Genomic DNA, 18,795 nt, shown 5'->3' on the forward strand with positions numbered 1-18,795 from the left:
TAAGTTTTCGGATGATATTACTAAGTGCACAGCATGACAATGAGAAATACGAGAGATTAGAGGATAGATCTTTGGGGGATGCAAAGGTAATGGTGTGGGAGGAGGAAGAGAAGTGACTGGATGGAGAAGAATGGAACTAGGCATGTTCAGTCCCATTCAGCTGGATGACTGAGGAGAGCATTGGAGGAGGATGGTGTGGCTAGCCATGTCAAACATTGCAAACGACTTAAGAAGTTGAGGAGGGATAGTTTACCAAGGCCATAGTCACACAGGATGCCTTTTGTGACATTGGTAAGGACTGTTTTAGTACTATGGTGGTGCAGAAACCCGATTGGGGGGATTCAAAAATATAGTTATTGGAGAGATGGGCATGGATTTGGGAGGCAATGGGAGGAATTTCGCTCTATCACTTCAGATAGACTTCTCATCCATCCACTTGGTGTACAATTATGTTTTTCCCCTCTAAGCATTTTAAATAAACCCTTTAAGTACAAGTGGGATGGCTTGTTGAAGTCAAACTTTTCCAGAAAAGAAAACTGAACTCTACAGTTCTCGTTTAGTGAGCCGGATACATCAGAACAATTCTTTCCCAGCAATGGTATCTATTTTATTGTTTAATGCTTCAGATTAAAATGAAGAAATATGATTTAGTACAAATCCATTGTTCAAATGCCTTCAAATTAATTTGAAATTGAGCTCATTAACATTTCTAAACTTAAATTTGTTATTCTCTTTCTTCTCACCAGGAAAAGCAACACAGTTTATTACATGTCTTAATGACCCGAGTTAAAAACATCAGGAGATTATCGTTATTATTTAACTAGAGTTTGATAACAGCATTTCCTTTATCCATATTTCAGTTGAGCCTTTAATCAGTTGTTGACATTTTAGCAAAACACCTGCCCTGGTACAGATATTCTGTGGTGTTGTAGTTAGCTGCCAAGACTCAGTGGATGAATGATGAACGATCCAATGCTCATTATCCCATGCACTTGCCCTCTTACCACCAACCATCAGGATGCACCCACACCTGACTCTTGACCAGGTTCTTCACATCTGCACACTGTCATCGCATAACAGCGTGACTAAGAAGGTAGAAACCAGTAAGGCTGTCATTGGTCTCGGAGAACAGCATGCCACCTTGGAGTCAAAGCCACAATATACATGGCACCAAGCACTTGTCCAGAGGCACTCTCTTCACCACACCGTTAACAGTATTCATTGATGATGTGCAGAAAATGGTTAGTGCATTTAAGCACACACAAGTGAGCATTGTAATCTGAATTGCTCATGACCCTTTTCACTTTACATTTTGATTGATAGAATGATACACAGAGAAGCTGTAGGGGAAGGGATGTTTGCAGCTGCCCCACGCTTCTCTGATCAGGACGTTCAAGTAGTCAGTAGAAGAGGTCCAGACAAAGAGATCTGCCCTGTACCCTGTTGGCCATCAAAATCTACCTGCCATAACCAAGAAGTGCTGGATACAAATTGTGGCTGTGGTGAGCGCAGCAGGAAAGCATGAGCGTTCCTGGATTCAGTGACCTACTGTGTTCCGTCAAGGTTTATCAACACAGAGGTCTAATGGAAAGGTTATATCTGCATGCTGTAGCTAAGGTGCAAGGCCTGGCACGTACCTCTGCCTACCCACTGAGGCTTGTATGTGTAGACTGCTCATGCAGGTGCGCACAGAACGGATGTGAATGAGCACTGTGATGCACAAGCACAGTGAAGAGAAATATCACTGCATGCATAATATATCAGGTTAATATAAATTCATATTGTTGTTGCAGTCAGAAAGGGCAAAGAACAATAAGGAGGTGACCTGGATTGGTGGTAGGTCAGCCTAGCTGAGAGCAATTCGCTTTTCTGAATAGATGGCCGTGGAGATTGCCAGGGTGCCTGAACAGCTGTCTGTCAGTGATGGTGAATCACCAATGGCAGGTGATAAATGTGGAGTTGAAATCACCTTGGCACATAACGCTAATGGCGGAGGTCATGCTGTCACTTCACTGAGCACAAGGGGATGTTGGCGTGAATGGAAGTGTGACAATGGGGTTGCGTCAAAAGGGCAACGCACACTTGGTTAAAGACAATGGAATGCATCAGAGTGTGCTTTCATAATGTGAAGGACTATACCTAAATACCTTACGTTGTGTCTCACACAAGTCCCTGTACTGCTCACTCAACCCCCTGCTCCCCAGGATATCTCATCCCTTGGTCATCAAGAGGAGGAACAGATGTCCGAGAATGTAGGATCACATCTTACTAGTCCACACTCCACCAACTCAGATACCAGCACATCAGAGGGATGGCACATGAGTGTTGAGTCAATGGTACATGGGACACAGTGCCAGAGTGCAGGAGGAGGCATCAGAGTCAGAAATATCTGTGCACAGTCCCCCTTGGAGGAGGGAGCAAAGTCATGATTATGTTCCAGTAGGCAGGGATGTGGAGCCTCAGGAGTTACCTTTTGGGGAACAGTGTTTAGAAATCAGCAGCAGATTTGTGGACATCCGGTGGAGTTCCCTGAAGCAGTGGGACCTCTTGGACTGTGAATGGAAGAGTCCATCACAGTCATGAGCTCCACATTGTCCCAGCTGCTCAAAGCATGAGCTCTGACTGTATTAATTTCATGGCTGGGCTTTGGGTGTCGTCGATAGAAGAGAGCTGGAAACCATGCTGTTGCATGCTAATGAACATTTATTAACTATTTACACTATTTACAGAGACGGACTTCAACAGGATTCCATTAGAACCTTCTTCCCTCAGGTTCCAGTTACATGTGATATGATGTCACCTGACATCATTGATGATGCGCTCTGGCTATTAACATAATAGCTATCAATCCTTCACATTACACCTCCACCTCCCAAGTCTTTCATTCTACTCAAATTATTTACATTTTTATTATACTCCTGCTACCCAACCCCACCATCACAGTCTCTTGCATCGGTGGCATCAATCTCCAAATATGTTCTCGACTCACTTTGACTCTCCATAATTTTTTCCTTGGAAGACACCAACCTCTGCAGATGGTTTGCTACTTCTGGTCTGCAGTATAAAAGCAATGGATAGAGATTTTCCTTTTTTTCTCTTTTTTCTTTTCCTTCTTCTTCACTGTCTGGGGGAAGTTTGGACGGCCAGCTGCTCTTGCTTGCAAGAATGAAGCTCGTTCAGCTCCTGTGAAGATTTGTACAGCTGAGGGTCTACAAACTTCTACTGCTGCAATGAACAAAGTATTATGTAATGCCTCATCCAAGAACAAAGCAGATTGATGAAAAGAAGGTTGAAGAATATTCCGAAGTGATAATTACCCTGCTAACACTGTAGGAATTACATTTTCTGTAGGTAGTGGCTCAACTTGCACACTCTCATCAGTGTGAGTTTGCTCCTTAGCAGGCCAGAACATCTTTGGAACTTCATCAGAATGTATACTGTGACCAGCATTAGCAGTAAAAAACATGCAGAGGCAGAGAAATGATACTTTCTTGTCCACCTATGGTGTTAGCGAGATCTATTGCGAGCACCTCTGTGGTTCTTTTGATCTTCAGATTTAACTTCAGATTCAATGATAGCAGGGAATCTTTCTACAGTGATTACAGTGGCAATAATAAGAACCTCTGGTCTCGATCCTTCATTGAACAAAAGAGTTGTTGCATCAGGTTGGTGTCTTCAGCAGAATGAATGGATGGATTTGAATCTTTATCACCTTCTTCGATAATATGCTGACCCCCTCAGCAGAAGTATCTGGCTATCATTGTCACCATCTACACTGCCCTGAAAAAGTTAAGCAAGGCTCAGAATCTCCTCCTGCGAGAAATCATTGATCTCAATGGCATCTTGGTTAGTGTCCTCTTCCATGCTTTCCTGAAACAGCAAATTCAGTCGAGAATATCATCTTGCAGCCGGTCACCTTCACCCTTGGTGCACCTGTCTCCTGCCTTATCTAGCCGCACCTTGAAGAGAAATGAAAGATCTACAATGTCCTCCTGTGGTCATAGAGATAGAGTGTTGTCCATGAAGACTGATTCACAGCGTTCTGAGTCAACTTGAATTTCTTCTGCAACTGGTGAATAAAGAAGATACAAAGATATACAAGCTTCCAGGTTTAAAGTTGTTTCTTTGTTAAGATATCTCTCTAAAAAGCACACTGGCACAGGTGTTAAAAATTCAATAATATTCATTTGCACAGCAGTGTTACACATTGGCTAAGATGCAGGCATCGCAGCTCAAGAGGCCATGTATCCTCCAGGTAATAGAGCTCATCTGTTAACCCCACTACTTTAGCTGTATTTGTCTTCCAGGTGTCGCAGGATGTGCTTTGTGTGGGAAGCAGAGATACATGGAAGCCTGGAATATTGCACGTGGCACCCACTTCAAAAGCTGGACCTTTAGCCGGAATGGAAGGTGCACAAGTAATTTTGAGGAGCTAATGTTGCACAGTTGTGATCTCATCATGCACAAAATGCTTTATCTGCATGTATCCTGGAACAGATGACCCTATCAGCATGTATAGGGTTTATGGTCTTAAATCATGTCGCTCTCAGCATTGTGGGCTTAGATTGATTATGGACAAGGCAGTGGCTTTGTTGCCTCATTTACAGGCGTTGGTGTCCATGTGAGGGGACCAGGTTGTGAAGGACTTATTACCACGTGTGTTTGCAATATGAGGAGGCCCATGGTTATGATGGTGAGAGTTGCAGCAATTTTGAATGTGACTGAGTCAAACTCATTGATGTTGATTCTCTTCATTGCGGGGGATGGACAGTCTCCTGAGTAATTGTGGAGTCAATGTACAAGGTTCTTTAGGCTGAAGTTGCTCACCAGGGACTGGCTGATGGAAATTGTGAGATCTGAAGTCCTTATGAGAATATATTTTGCACAAGGACACACCTGACGATGATCCCATTCTGCACAGAGTCAGTATTGGCTACATATCCATGCCTCCCAGCTGCTCTGCCATTGGCAGCCTCCTCATCCGGTTCTGAATCGTCAGGATAGACAGAAGCTTCCTCCTCCTCCTCATATTCCTCCTCCTCTGCCCATGGCCTCACCATCATTGATTTGTAAGCCCCAGTCCTGCGCAATGTTGTGCAGCATGCGACATACCACTACTATTCTTGATATCCTTACTGGAGCTCATTGCAGAGCTCCATCTGAGCGATCGAGGCACCCGAGTGCATTTTTAAAATGCCATTGGCCTGCTCGGTTGTACTCCTTGTGACGACATGGCTTCTGTTGTAGCTGTGTTATGCCTCAGTTTGAGATCATTAGCTAGCTTCAGGGACAGCCCTTGTTCCCTAGAAGCAAACCACAGATCTGCATAGGTGGGTGAAATAGCAGAGGGAGTTGGGAACTCCTTAGTATGATGGAGTTGTGGCAGATATGAAGGAGCATTGCGCACACCTGAAGGAAGACCTTGCTGTGGTCACAAACTAACTGGATGTTGAGTGAGTGAAAGGACTTTTGGTTGACGAAGATGTCCACATGGTGAATTGGGGCCTTTGTGGCAACATGGGTGCAATCAGTAACACCTTGCGTCTGAGGGAAGCCTGCTAATTTGGCAATAAGGTTGTGGGTCTCTGTGCCTGAGACACCAAATCAATAGGGAAATTGATGTGCTCCCCAACACGAGCAAATAGGATATTAGTTACAGCCTTAATGCAGCTATGTGCTGCTGACTGGGATATACTGGACAGGTCTCCTGATGAGCCCTGCAAAGAGCCTGAGGCAAACAAATTGAGAGCGATGGTTACCTTTGCAACTACTGGCAGGGAATGGGGGAGCAGTGGTCGGTGGGAGTCAATGGATTGTGGCTCGAGTTGTTCCTGGATCATGTGACATACGTCTATCACCACCTCATGGCTTAACTTCAGTCGCCTTCGGCACTGGTTCTCATCATGTTGAAATATGACGACTTAGGTCTGTATACCCTTCCCACACCCTTGCTTGTCCTGACTCTCCTCCTCCTCCTTCCTGATGTGCGTCCTGTTCTTCCTGACCAACTGCCCTCCCACCGGCTGCTCACGGTGACTGGCTTCTATGGCGTCTATATGCAAGGGTGCCATGCCCATCTTCTATCTTCCTTCTTACAAAGCGCAATGTGCCCTTCTCAAATACAAAGTTTTTCCTGGCACCAGGGGGCATGAGTTAGTGGGGGCAAAAACAATTGCCCTGTGAATCCATTAGCTCCACCCTCCTACTCCCTTGGGTTAAGGCAAGACAGTTGGTATTGAGTTTGTGCCAATTCTGGGGCAATGAAGACAAGTTTAAAGTTAATTCCACAGGCGTACCTTCACCTCTCCAAAGGGGTACCCTAGCTACCCAAAGAAATGCACAAAGTTCAGACCTGCTCTTACCAGGTCTACTTTGCACACTTCAGGTTCCATACTCCTAAGGTACCAACATCTGACTTGACTGGAGGCAGCTGATGGTTTAAATGGCCTGCTTCCTCCATGAAGCACACATTTGTGAAATGTCTCCAACCCCTGTGAAAACGAGAAGTACTGATTTCAGGGGCAGGACTTGCAATTTCTGGGCTCATCCGCCATTTTAGCCATGATGGAGAGCCTCTCTGTCGTGGCAAATATCCAGGCCTACATTTCAGTAAATGAAAATGTAAGGTTGTTTTTCTGCTAGCACTGCATTTTGCCTCCATCCTGTGATGAGCTGGATTAATGGCATTTTCAACTCCTCTAACCAGTTAAACAGTTAATTTTACGAGTTGGGAAATGTGAAGCCAGCATCATGAGTAGATAATTGGCCATTTTGTGCCAGATATATGTAAAAAACTTATGATTTATGGAGCACAACAGAAGGAAAACATGGCAATTTCTTTTCTAAGGTAGGTGCCATATTTTGGATTTTAAATTTCCCTAAAGGAAAACTTTTCGTAAATGCATTTTTAAATTCACTTGGAAGAAATTTTGCATGGCTCCAGTAATTGTTGGCATGCATTTTGTGGTAGTAATGATGGTGAGTACAACTGTCAGCAATTATTGTCATTATTTCTCTTAAACTGGCGGCATCTTCTGGAGTCTGCACATTTGTGATCAAACACGAAAACTCAGAAGTTACTGACAGTGATTCCATGCTTCCCCACGGGGTTAAAGTTCCTCCAGATTGCAAACAAGTAGAAATCACTGAACTGGTGAAAACTTGTACTTTTACCCAATTAGCCTTGCTGTAAAAACCCTTGAAAAAAGTTACACCTTATTATTTAATAGCATACTAAGTCCATAATTACTAATGTACAGCCTCATTGGCCCTGAAAAACTACGCTTCTGTTTATGGAAAGTCAAATTTCTCCATTATGATAAAAAGTAAATTCTTCAAATATGTTTTAAAATTTTGTTTATAATATTTTAATTTCTGCCTTAATCCCATGTATATGACCTAATCATTTGTTTTGTTGTCTGTAGAATTTTAATTAAAAGTGAAAAAATGTGCATTTTGCTTCAGGGAATTTTGTGCAATTAGTCATTTTAAAGTCTTGAAAAGAAATGAACAACATCAACTTATTTGTAGTCTAAACCAGGCTATTTTCAAGACAAAGTTGGGTTTTGTTTTGGTGGGGTAGGCTTGACAAAGATTTGAGGAGCCCAAATCCAGAATCAGGTGTTTCCTGCCAAAACAATCATGCTTAAATGCCACAGTAGCATTTACCTCAATTGGCTCTGAGGGTTTTATGACCAAATATGTTCTTAAAGGCTGAACACAGAAACTTCAAAATAGATTCACTAACCTCTCAAGATATGAGTAAAAAAACTTTACTTTGAACACAAAGGTATTACTGTTTTTTATAAGAATGAAAAGATAACCAGGATCCATCACAATTGCATTAAAAACAAGGAGTTAGGAGACACAACAAAGTTTATTGTAGTTCATTGCTTGATGTGGGTATTGTTATCTACAGCCCAGTTTTTACATTCATTCTTATCTGATTTTGGAAGCAATGTCCTTGAATGGTATCAAATGTATTGAAGGCAATATTTGTTTATTGAGCATGTGAATGTTATCCTGCCTTCCTGTCAGGCTACAGTCTACTGTTACCTGCAAAGTTTTCTCTAATTGTAGGTTGATTGAAATAGCACCTCTTTATCCTTATTCTCTGTTTCTGCAAATTAAACTAGTGAACTACAGGTACAAAAAAAGAATAATTGGTCATACTAATATCTGGTCCCCTCATGTTACAACCCCATTTGTTTGCACAGAAGGTTATTTTTGTAAAATGGAACACATGTGTATGTAAGCCCGATAATAGCAGCAGGGGTTCAAGATGCTAGAATTGCCATGCCAGAAGTAAATAGAATATATTAAAAAGAAGATGGCTGTGAAATGGTGGCAGTTTTTTGCAAATGGGTTAATTGGTCAATTAAGGGTCCTTGTAACTGGCTGGGCTAAATTGCCTAGGAATTAAAGATAGTTTATGTTTCTGTATACACAGCATCCCCTGATGCATTGCTCTAATTGCATTTTGAAGATTATGTTATGTTGAACATTTAAAGCCATGAAAATGTAATGCCTGGAGTGTTAAATATTTGTGCACTGTTGGTTAGTTTTGTTGTCCACCTGCAATTAATTCATTCTGCTTTCTATATGAAAGGCAATACTCAGTGCATTTTCATATCTCATTATAGTCTTAAAATGTGACTTATATAAATGTGTGGATTCAGTTTTATGCAGTACAAAAGTACAAATTTATCAATAGTATGGAATGCTTGTCACATCCCAGGCGTATTTTTTTTTATCCATTCACGGGATGTGGGCTTCGCTGGCTGGGCCAGCCACATTGCCCATCCCTAGTTGCCTTTGAGAAGGTGGTGGTGAGCTGCCTTCTTGAACCGCTGCAGTTCATGTGGTGTAGGTACACCCATAGTGCTGTTAGGAAGGGAGTTCCAGGATTTTGATCCAACGACAGTAAAGGAACGGCAATATACTTCCAAGTCAGGATGGTGAGTGGCTTGGAGGGGAACTTGCAGGTGGTGGTGTTCCCATATATCTGCTGCCCTTGTCCTCCTAGGTGGTAGTGGTCGTGGGTTTGGAAGGTGCTATCTAAAGAGCCTTGTGAATTCCTGCAGTGCACCTTGTAGATGGTACACACTGCTGCTACTGTGCGTCGGTGGTGGAGAGAGTGAATGCTTGTGGATATAATGCCAATCAAGTGGGCTGCTTTATCCTGGATGGTTTCAAGTCTTGAGTGTTAAGGGAGCTGCACTCATTCAGGCAAGTGGGGATGATTCCATCACACTCTTGACTTGTGCCTTGTAGATGATGGACAGGATTTGGGGAGTCAGGGGGTGAGTTACTCATTGCACGATTCCTAGCCTCTGACCTGCTCTTGTAGTCACAGCATTTATAATGCTAGTCCTGTTCAGCCATTCCAGTTCAGTTTCAGAGACTTATGGTCTCAAAGCACAAAGCAAATTGAAAGTTTATTTGGGGGAGACAGTGGTGTATTGGTAATGTCGCCAGATGAGCAATCCAGAGGACCAGGGGTTTTCTGAGGACACGAGTACAAATCACACCACAGCAGCTGGTGGAATGTCAATTCAATTAATCAATCTGGAATTAAAAGCTAGTCTAATGGTGACCATGTAATAATGGTCCGCTTGGTTCACTTATGCCCTTTAAGGAAGGAAAACTGCCGTGCCTATCTGTTCTGGCCTACGTGTGATTCCAGAGCCAGAGCAATGCAGTTGATTCTTAACTGCCCCTAAAATGGCCTCTCAAAGGCTACAAAAAGGAATGAAACCAGATGGACCACCTGTCATCAACCTAGGCACTGGAAATGAGAACGGCTAACACAGTTCTGTCGACCCTGCAAAGTCCTCCTTACTAACATCTGGGGGCTTGTGCCAAAATTAGGAGGGCTGCCCCACAGACAAGTCAAGCAACAGCTGGACATAGTCATACTCACAGAATCATACAATAAAGAAAATATCCCAGACACCACTATCACCATCCCTGGGCATGACCTGTCCCTCTGGCAGGACAGACCCACCTGAGATTGTGGCACGGAGGGCACATTCGGGAGGGAGTTGTCCTGGGAGTCCGCAACATTGACTCTCAACTCCATGAAGTCTGATGGCATCAGGTCAAACATGGGCAAGGAAACCTCCTGCTGATTGCCACCTACTGCATACCTATCCCCTCTCCCCCTCTCAGTTGATGAATCAGTACTCTTCCATGTTGAACACCACTTGGAGGAAGTAAGGGCACAGGATGTACTGTGGATGGGGGACATTAAGGTCCATCAAGAGTGGCTCGGTGGCACCATTACTGACTGAGCTGGCCGAATCCTACAGGACATAGCTGCTAGACTGGGTCTGAGGCAGGTGGTGAGGGAACCAACAAGAGGGAAAAGCCTACTTGACCTCATCCTCACCAATCTACCTATCCCAGATGCATCTGTTCGTGACCAGGAGTGACCACCACACTCCTTGTGGAGACAAAGTCCCACCTTCACATTGAGGATACCCTCCATCGTGCTGTGTGGCACTACTACTGTGCTAAATCAGCTAGACTTCAAACAGATCTAGCAACTCAAAACTGGCAACCGTGTAAGCCATTAGCAGCAGCAGAATTGTATTCAACCACAATCTGCAACCTCATGGCCCAGCAAATCCCCCTTTCTACTATTACCATCAAACCAAGGGATCAACCCTGGTTCAATGGAGATTGCTAGGGGGCATGCCAGTAGCAGCACCAGACATACCTAAAAATGAGGTGTCAACCTAGTGAGGTTATAACATAGGACTACTTATATGCCAAACAGCATGAGCAGCAGATAGAGATAAATGATTCCATAACCAATGGATCAGGTCTTAGCTCTGTAGTCCTGCCAGATCAAGTTGTGAACGGTGGTAGACAATTAAATCACTCACTGGAGGAGGAGGCTCCACAAATATCCCCATCCGCAATGATGGTGGAGCTCAGCACATCAGTGTAAAAGATAAGGCTGAAGCATTTAGAACAATCTTCAGCTAGAAATGCCTAGTAGATGATCCATCTCGGCCTCCTCCTGAGAACCCCAGCATCACAGATGCCAACCTTTAGCCAATTCGATTCATTCCATGTGATGTCAAGAAATGGCTGAAGGCGCTGGATACTGCAAAGGCTATGGGCCCTGACAATATTCCAGCAATAGTACTAAAGATTTGTCCTCCTAAACATGCCACGCCCTAAGCTAAGCTGTTCCAATACAGCTACAACACTGGCATCTACCCAGCAAGTTGGAAAATTGCCCAGGTATGCTCTGCCCACAAATAGCAGGACAAATCCAACCCAACCAATTACCGGCCCATGAGTCTACTCTCAATTATCAGTAGAGTGATGGAAGGGGTCATCAACAGTGCTATCAAGCGGCACTTGTTCAGCAATAACCTGCTCACTGATGCTCAGTTTGGGTTCTGCCAGGCCACTTAGCTCCTGACCTCATTACAGCCTTAGTCCAAACATGGACAAAAGAGCTGAATTCAAGAGGTGAGGTGAGAGTGACTGTCCTTGACATTAAGGCAGTGTTTGACAGCGGAACACCAGAGCCCTATTAAAACTGGAGTCAATGGGAATCAGGGGGAAAACTCTCCACTGGTTGGAATCATACCTAGCACAAAGGAAGATGATTGTGGTTGTTGGAGGTCAATCATCTCAGTCCCAGAACATTGCTGCAGGAGTTCCTCCAGAAAATGTCCAGTCCAACCACCTTCAACTGCATCATCAATGACCTTCCCTTCATCATAAGGTCAAAAGTGGAGACGTTTGCTGATTGCTGTACAATGTTTGCAATTCCTTTGATACTGAAGCAGTCTGTGTCCATATGCAGCAAGACCTGGACAACAGTCAGACTTGGGCTGGTAAGTGGGAAATAACATTTGTGCCACACAAGCGCCAGGAAATGACCATGTTCAACAAAAGAAAATCTAACCATCTCCCCTTGACATTCAGTAACATTACCATTGTTAATTTCCCCATTATCAACACCCGAAGGGTTACCATTGACTAGAAACTGAACTGGACCAGCTATATAAATACTTTGGCTACAATAACACATCAGAGGCTAGGAATTCTTCAGTGAGTAACTCACCGCCTGACTCCCTAATGCCTGTCCAAGGCACACGTCAGGGGTGTTGCTCTCCACTTGCCTGGATGAGTGCAGCTCCAACAACGCTTAAGAAGCACGACACCATCCAGAAAAAGTAGCCCGTTTGATTGGCACCCCAACCACCAACTTAAACATTCACTCCCTCCACCACAGATGCACAGTAGCAGCAGTGTGCTCCACCAACAAGATGCACTGCAGCAACTCACCAAGGCTCCTTCGATAGCACCTTCCAAGCCATGACCTCTATCACCGAGAAGGACAATGGCAGCAGATGCATGGGAACACCACCACCTGCAAGCTCACCTCCAAATCACACACTACCCTGACTTGGAACTATATCACCATTCCCTCACTGTCGCTGGATCAAAATCCTGGAACTCCCTTCCTAACAGCACCTTGGGTGTATCTGTACCATAGGGACTGCAGTGGTTCAAGAAGGCAGCTCACCACCACCTTCTCAAGGGCAGTTAGGGGTGGGCAATAAATGCTGACCTAGCCAGTGGCGCCCATATCTTGTGAACAAATAAATTTTTAAAAATACATGGAAGTGTATTTATGTTCAACAGTGACACCCATCAAAATAGGTCACAGTTTTGAACCAAAATGAATATGTCATTTTCAAAGGGCTGAGATTTAACAGGTACAGTGACGCTTCTAAAACAGAGGTTTCAAAACACAGCAATTCTAACCTGTAATTATTAGTTGCAATTCTTGATAACTTACAGTGATTGGAGGTTCGGAAGATCCCATAATGCTTCACTTGGGAGATTCTTCAATTGATTATTTTGTAGCATTCTATTGAAAGGAGAGATAATTTCATTACTTTGATATACAAAACAAGACAAAATGTTCCTTATGCAAGGTTTCACTCAAACTACTTTTTCAATTGAAATATCAAGCCAAAATACCAAAATTGGCTAACTGGGAGGTCGAAAATTGGGTCTTTCATCTCCATACATTATTAGCATATTAGTACCTGGCAGCTCACACATACTGAAAAGATGAATTTCGGGCTTCTTGTCTTGCCAGCATTGGTTGGAAGGTAAGTCCCAGAAGAAAAGCACTCCTGGTCCTCCTCACTTCACAGGAGTGTTGTTTTAAAAATGATTGTTTTTTATATTAACCTTTTGGTGGTGGCCACAGCTTAGGCTATAACAGCTACTGAAGAATCCTCAACAGAACAGGTCCAGTCTGCACTGCAAACAATTGTTAGGTCTCTCATTTAGATATGTAATGGATGCAATGACTGCTCTAGATGGTTCCTAACATTGCTTCCAAAATCTTTTGATCTATTTTCTTTGGCATTGAAATTAATATTGTGCAATGAGGCCCAATTTCTTCAGTAAATACAGTTACACTCAATTTGAAGCTTATAGGACATTAGAATAAAACATTGGGCCAGGTTTGGTGATCAATGGCATTTTTTGCTGATCTGGAAGAAAGATGCTCACAAAGCCCTGGCCATCTCTGTGGCACAGATTTCACCTTTCCAGAGGTTAATTTGAATCTGACACCAAAATAAGGGGATTTTCAGCATCCAGCAACAGTGATGCCATGACGCAGTGTCAACAGCCAATCGCATTTAAGGATTCTCACACACAGCAAACTAGGAAGTAAAATGAAAACAAAAACAAAAATACCTGGAAAAACTCAGCAGGTCTGGCAGCATTGGTGGAGAGGAGCACAGCTGACGTTTCGAGTCCGCATGACTCTTCAACAGAACTAATTAAAAATAGAGAAGGTGTGCTCCTCTCCACCGATGCTGCCAGACCTGCTGAGGTTTTCCAGGTATTTTTGTTTTTGTTTTTATTTTGGATTTCCAGCCTCTGCAGTTCTTTGCTTTTATCTCTATTATTAGGAAGTAAAATGCATTGGTTGTCCATCCTTTTTTAAAGGTCATGCACATTAGAAACTGAACTAACATAAACAAACTTAATTTATTATATTAAAAAAACGATGGAATTTTGATCATAATAGAGAAATTCGACATCCCACAAATGTAGAGTTCCTTTTCTAAATCCAGAACAATTGTTCAGCATTGTTATGATCTAGTACACTGTGAAAAACTTAAAAAAACAACCAGTAACACCTCGTGAACAAAGTGCTACTTTTTCCTGGTGTTGAACAGCGATAGTTCAGTGTAAAAATGGGAAGTTCTTGTCAGTACAGTAACGACTAAAGATTGCTGTCTGCAAGGTCTTCAGCAGTGCACACTGTGGAACAGAACTGATAGCAACTTCTGGGTCTGAGTCTAACTGCAGATATCAGGGGCTGGATTTTTAATCTGGTTTTGGGAACCTGAACTTGGAGCTAGTTCTGGGACCTGCAAAAAGAAAAGGGTTATTTGGGGGCATAGAGGAAAGTGGGGTTGAGGTCACAAGCAGGTCAGTCATAATCTGATCGAATAGTGGAGTCAGCTTGAGGGCCCAAATGGCCTACTCCTGCTCCTAATCTTGTGACCCTGTGCAGCGTGGTCCAGATACGCAGATCCAGATTTTTAAAGGGTCAGGTCAATTAATAGCAGGGAGCAGGCTTGCTGTCCAGTTAAGGCTCCTAACTCCCAAGGCCGGGGGGGGTGCCAAAGGGAGGCCCTCCGACAATAACACATCTGTATTCCCACCAGCTGAGGTGGGAACTGCCAATTAATGATGGAGAGAGAGAGGGCGCTGCAACATGGAGGCACCCTCAGAAGCAAAGCTCAGCATTTTTAATATTTAGAAATGCCACAGCTACTTAGCTGTGATTGTGGAGAGGCAACCACGGCAACTATTACTGAGGTGGGGGGGGGGGGGGGTAATGTAGTGCACCCCAAACCCTACCCCCTTTCCTGATGTAAACCCACTATGTGCCTGAATATCCCAGTCGACATGGGAACAAGGCCATATAATTGACTGTAATTGTTTGTTTACAGATGCATGGCCGTCCCAACCCCAGCCGAGCCTTTCCAAAAATGCCTTGAGGTTGGGATTGTGACACCCAGCCGGCAGTCAATTGTGCCTCGGATCCCGACCTCAACCTGCTTTTAAAATTCAGCCCCAGAAGTTGCTGGCTGTTTCACAAGGCAATGATGACGAACACTGACCGTTTTGTTGTCATTACAACTGCAAAATCTGAGCTATTATAAGATCTAGAAAAGTGGTTTTCCCTCTTTCTCTGTTTTGAGGCAAGGACGACCATGTCCATCATCTGGGATGTTTGGTAGGCTTCCAATGTAGGCAGGTGACTGCTAAGGCTGACTTGCGCCCGGATGTTTCCACTGCATATAGGGCAGGATACCGCAGACAACTGCTTTTTGGATGAGTTGCTTGTTTGGGATTTCCTCTCCTTACATTTTCTCTCTACCTCTGATATGTGCTTGCTTTCGAAGGAGGCCGTGCCAGTTTCTATTTGGTTGCGCCAGGTGCAGCGATCTTGGACGAGCTTCTCCAAAGACTTGAAGTCGATATAAAGCTCCTGAGGAAAGCCTTCAGAGTGGCTTATCCTGTGGCTTAGTTGGTTTACCATGTGGAGTGATATGGAGCCATACAGATCAGAGAGGCTTAAAATTTAAGTCTGCACCAAGTTAGCTGGCCTTAGCCAAGGAAGTGGTAGAGAAATACTAAACTTGGCCTCCAGGTTAAGTGGAAAGAGGAACAAAGTTGGGTCGGGTTCCTGCTCCTGGTTAATAATAATAATACAGAACAAGACTTGACTCAACAGTGATTGTCCTCAAAGTCAAAAGGCCTGTCTTAAACACTGTCTAAGCTCATAGACAAAATAAAGCTACTTAAAATGAGGACAACCACCACTGATTGAGCAATATCCTGCACCGTATTCTGGAGGGGAGATATACAGAAAGAAAACTAGACAATAACAAGCTATTTTAAAACAAATGGGTAAATCTTGCAGCTTCAATGCATGAGTGGTAATCTGGCTGAGAGGATTGCCCACCCATTATAGAAAGGTCTGATTTTCATTCCATCGCTTCCTCTGGGGATTCTGACTAGCTTCTGCCGAAGTTGCGTTAGGAGATTGAGAGAACACCCATAGAAATTACTGGGATATGTTTATTTCCCTTAGGGCTAATCTTCGTTCAGCCATCTCAGATTTTGCAGAGATTACATAATTACAACGAATTAGCTGCTTTCAAAGGTTAGAACGTATTAAGACATCATTTCCTTTGAACTCGACAAATAATTATAGAGTTACTGCATATCAAAGAAGCAGAAAGAAGCTCAATGCCCAATGTAGGATATACATTACTTTTATTATTTAAACACGAGTTTTGTCAACATGGACTAAACAGGAAATACGTTGAAACTATACATAAACCTGGTGCCTGTGTGGCGTGGAAAGTGTGCTTTGAACATTACCTTCAAGCGACCATTTGATGTAGTTTTATAGAATCGATCTATCATGAGCTGAATAGGATCTTAACATTATGAATGTCAACAAGTCAATCTCATTTCACCACAGGACCTCAGGCTTTAACTTTGTAATCTTTCAGATCATCCTTCCTGTTCTCTGTTTGTGACTAGGACATTTCTCTCATGATGCCATGCCCTTATAAACTGAATTCCTTCTAAGTCTATTCGTCTTTTGGTTGTCATTCTGGATGTGACCCATTACTTATACAGCCTTTTTTTACTCTCTCTTAGCCCCTCTTTGACACTTTCCTCCTATGCCATGACCTTCTGGTCACGTTGTTAAGCAATTTTTCTTCCTTTTCTCTGGGGTACTTTGCTCCACGCCCCTACCAATTCCAACCCATCACTATTCCTAGGCCTTCCTACTCTCCTGTCACCATCCCAAGCTTGAATACATCTACAACCTCTTCCTCTCTATCTTCCTCTCTCTATTCTACAGAAAGCCCATTCAGCCCTGTGTCACTGCTCCTTTATGAGCAGCAACACAACTGTTCTATTCTCCAGTTGTTCTTTCTCTCACACCAGCTGGGGCTAACATTCCCAATTTGCTTCCAATCCAGCTCACCCCACCAAAGCCTCTTTGGACTCTGCCAGCAGATCAAGAATCTCTGCTCATCTCCGTATTTCCCTCACAATGTTTGTTCATTCACAAACAAGGCGCTTGCTATCCGCATTTTATTGTCAATGATTGCATTTAAACCATTGCATTAACTAGTTTATGTGTTGGCAACGCTTTTCCCCTCGTATATATTTCCCCATCTTTCTATCACCTGCACCAGTCAAGCTATTGTAGCGATCTGAAGTACATATCGACAAATCACCCCTTCGTCTCTCCCCTTATTTTTCAGGCACACTCTTCCTCAAACACCACATCTATCCTATCCCCTTGCCTCACCTTTAAAATCACCATTGTTCATCGCACCCAGCCCTATCCAATGGGCAGGATTTTCTGCTCGGCGTGTGCCCAAGTGTGAAATAGCGCATGACGACATCGGGCAAGCGTCCCAACATCATCGCACACTCACGTGATATTTCGGTCGGCGGGCGCACGCAAGAGTCAGCAGCATACCTGCCGACAATTAAGAGGCCTATTAAGGCCATTAAACAATTAATTTACCTGTATTTTTTACTGCCCGTCCAACATTACAGTTGGCGGGTGGGCGAATCGGCCAGGCTTTTTGAGGATTTTTGAGGAAACCTCATCCATCGGCAAATCTACTTGTTAAGGTGAGTGAATCCACTGTGTGGACATTTTTTCCAGAATTTTAAAAACTTTATTCATTGGTTTAAAATATTTCAGCTCCTTGAGGCAGCTCCCTGTCTTCAGGGAGCTTTCATTGTGCACTCCCCTGCACCTGCGCTGACTTCAGCGTTCGCCCTCCTCCCGCTCCCAACCCGGCAGCGCTGAACTTCTCAGTGCGCCTTTCACGCTGGTTGACCATTAATTGGCCTTGTTTCGCGTTCAATTATTCTCTCTCCTTTCCTTCCTCAGCTTTTGTGCCGAGAAGCTCTTGATTCTCAGTGACTTCAATCTTTATCTTAGTTGTATGGTTGTATGGCTGGAAAGGTTACAGAGATACAGAGGGGTGAGGCCACAGAGGGTTTTGACAACATTTTTTAAGTTTTGAAGCAGAACTTATAGGGCAGAATTTTACGTCCTGCGGGCGGGCAGGTGTGCGCCCGAGCCATCGGATGTAAAATAGCGCGTGATGACGTCAGTATCGTCATGCACTCGCGTGATATTTCGGTCTGCGGGCGCGCTCAAAAATTTGCAGCATGCCCGTCGGCAATTAAGAGGCCTATTAAGCCCATTAAAATCAATTAATTAACCGGTTTTTTTCTCTGCCCATGCAATGTTAAGGTTTGGGGCTCGCCCACCTCCCAATTAACAGCTTTCTGAATTATTTCCTCTGAATTCACTGAATTTGTTGCAAGTCTGTGTTTAGATAGGGAGTAACTGTTCCCATTGGCAGAAGGATTAAGAACCAGGGGGGACAGATTTAAGGTAATTGATAAAAGAAGCAAAAGCGATATGAGAAAAAACTTTTGTACACAGTGAGTGGGTCTGGAATGCACTGCCTGGCAGTGTAGTGGAAGCAGATTCAATGTAGGCATTCAAGAGGGGATTGGATGATTATTTGAAAAAAAAATATGCAGAGTTACGGGGAGAAGGCAGGAGAATGGCACTAGGTGAAATGCTCAGTCCGAGAGCCGGTGCAGACACAGTGGGCTGAATGGCCTCCTTCTGCTGTAACAGTTCTGTGATTCTGTGAGGTACTAAGG

At 43.7% G+C, this 18,795-nt stretch overlaps 1 protein-coding gene across 2 annotated transcripts in view; it reads right to left on the minus strand.

Annotated features, from left to right (window-relative positions):
* The window catches only part of lgr6 (leucine-rich repeat containing G protein-coupled receptor 6), a 272,548-nt gene that overhangs the window by 103,841 nt on the left and 149,912 nt on the right, over positions 1-18,795 (minus strand). For both annotated transcript variants that reach the window (XM_078546677.1, XM_078546678.1), the window contains one exon: positions 12,830-12,901. In XM_078546677.1, coding sequence (XP_078402803.1) covers positions 12,830-12,901 — 72 coding nt within the window. The remainder of the gene's footprint in view (positions 1-12,829; positions 12,902-18,795) is intronic.

Source organism: Cetorhinus maximus, chromosome 8, assembly GCF_964194155.1.
Source record: "Cetorhinus maximus chromosome 8, sCetMax3.hap1.1, whole genome shotgun sequence".
In the NCBI taxonomy this organism is placed as follows: Eukaryota; Metazoa; Chordata; class Chondrichthyes; order Lamniformes; family Cetorhinidae; genus Cetorhinus; species Cetorhinus maximus.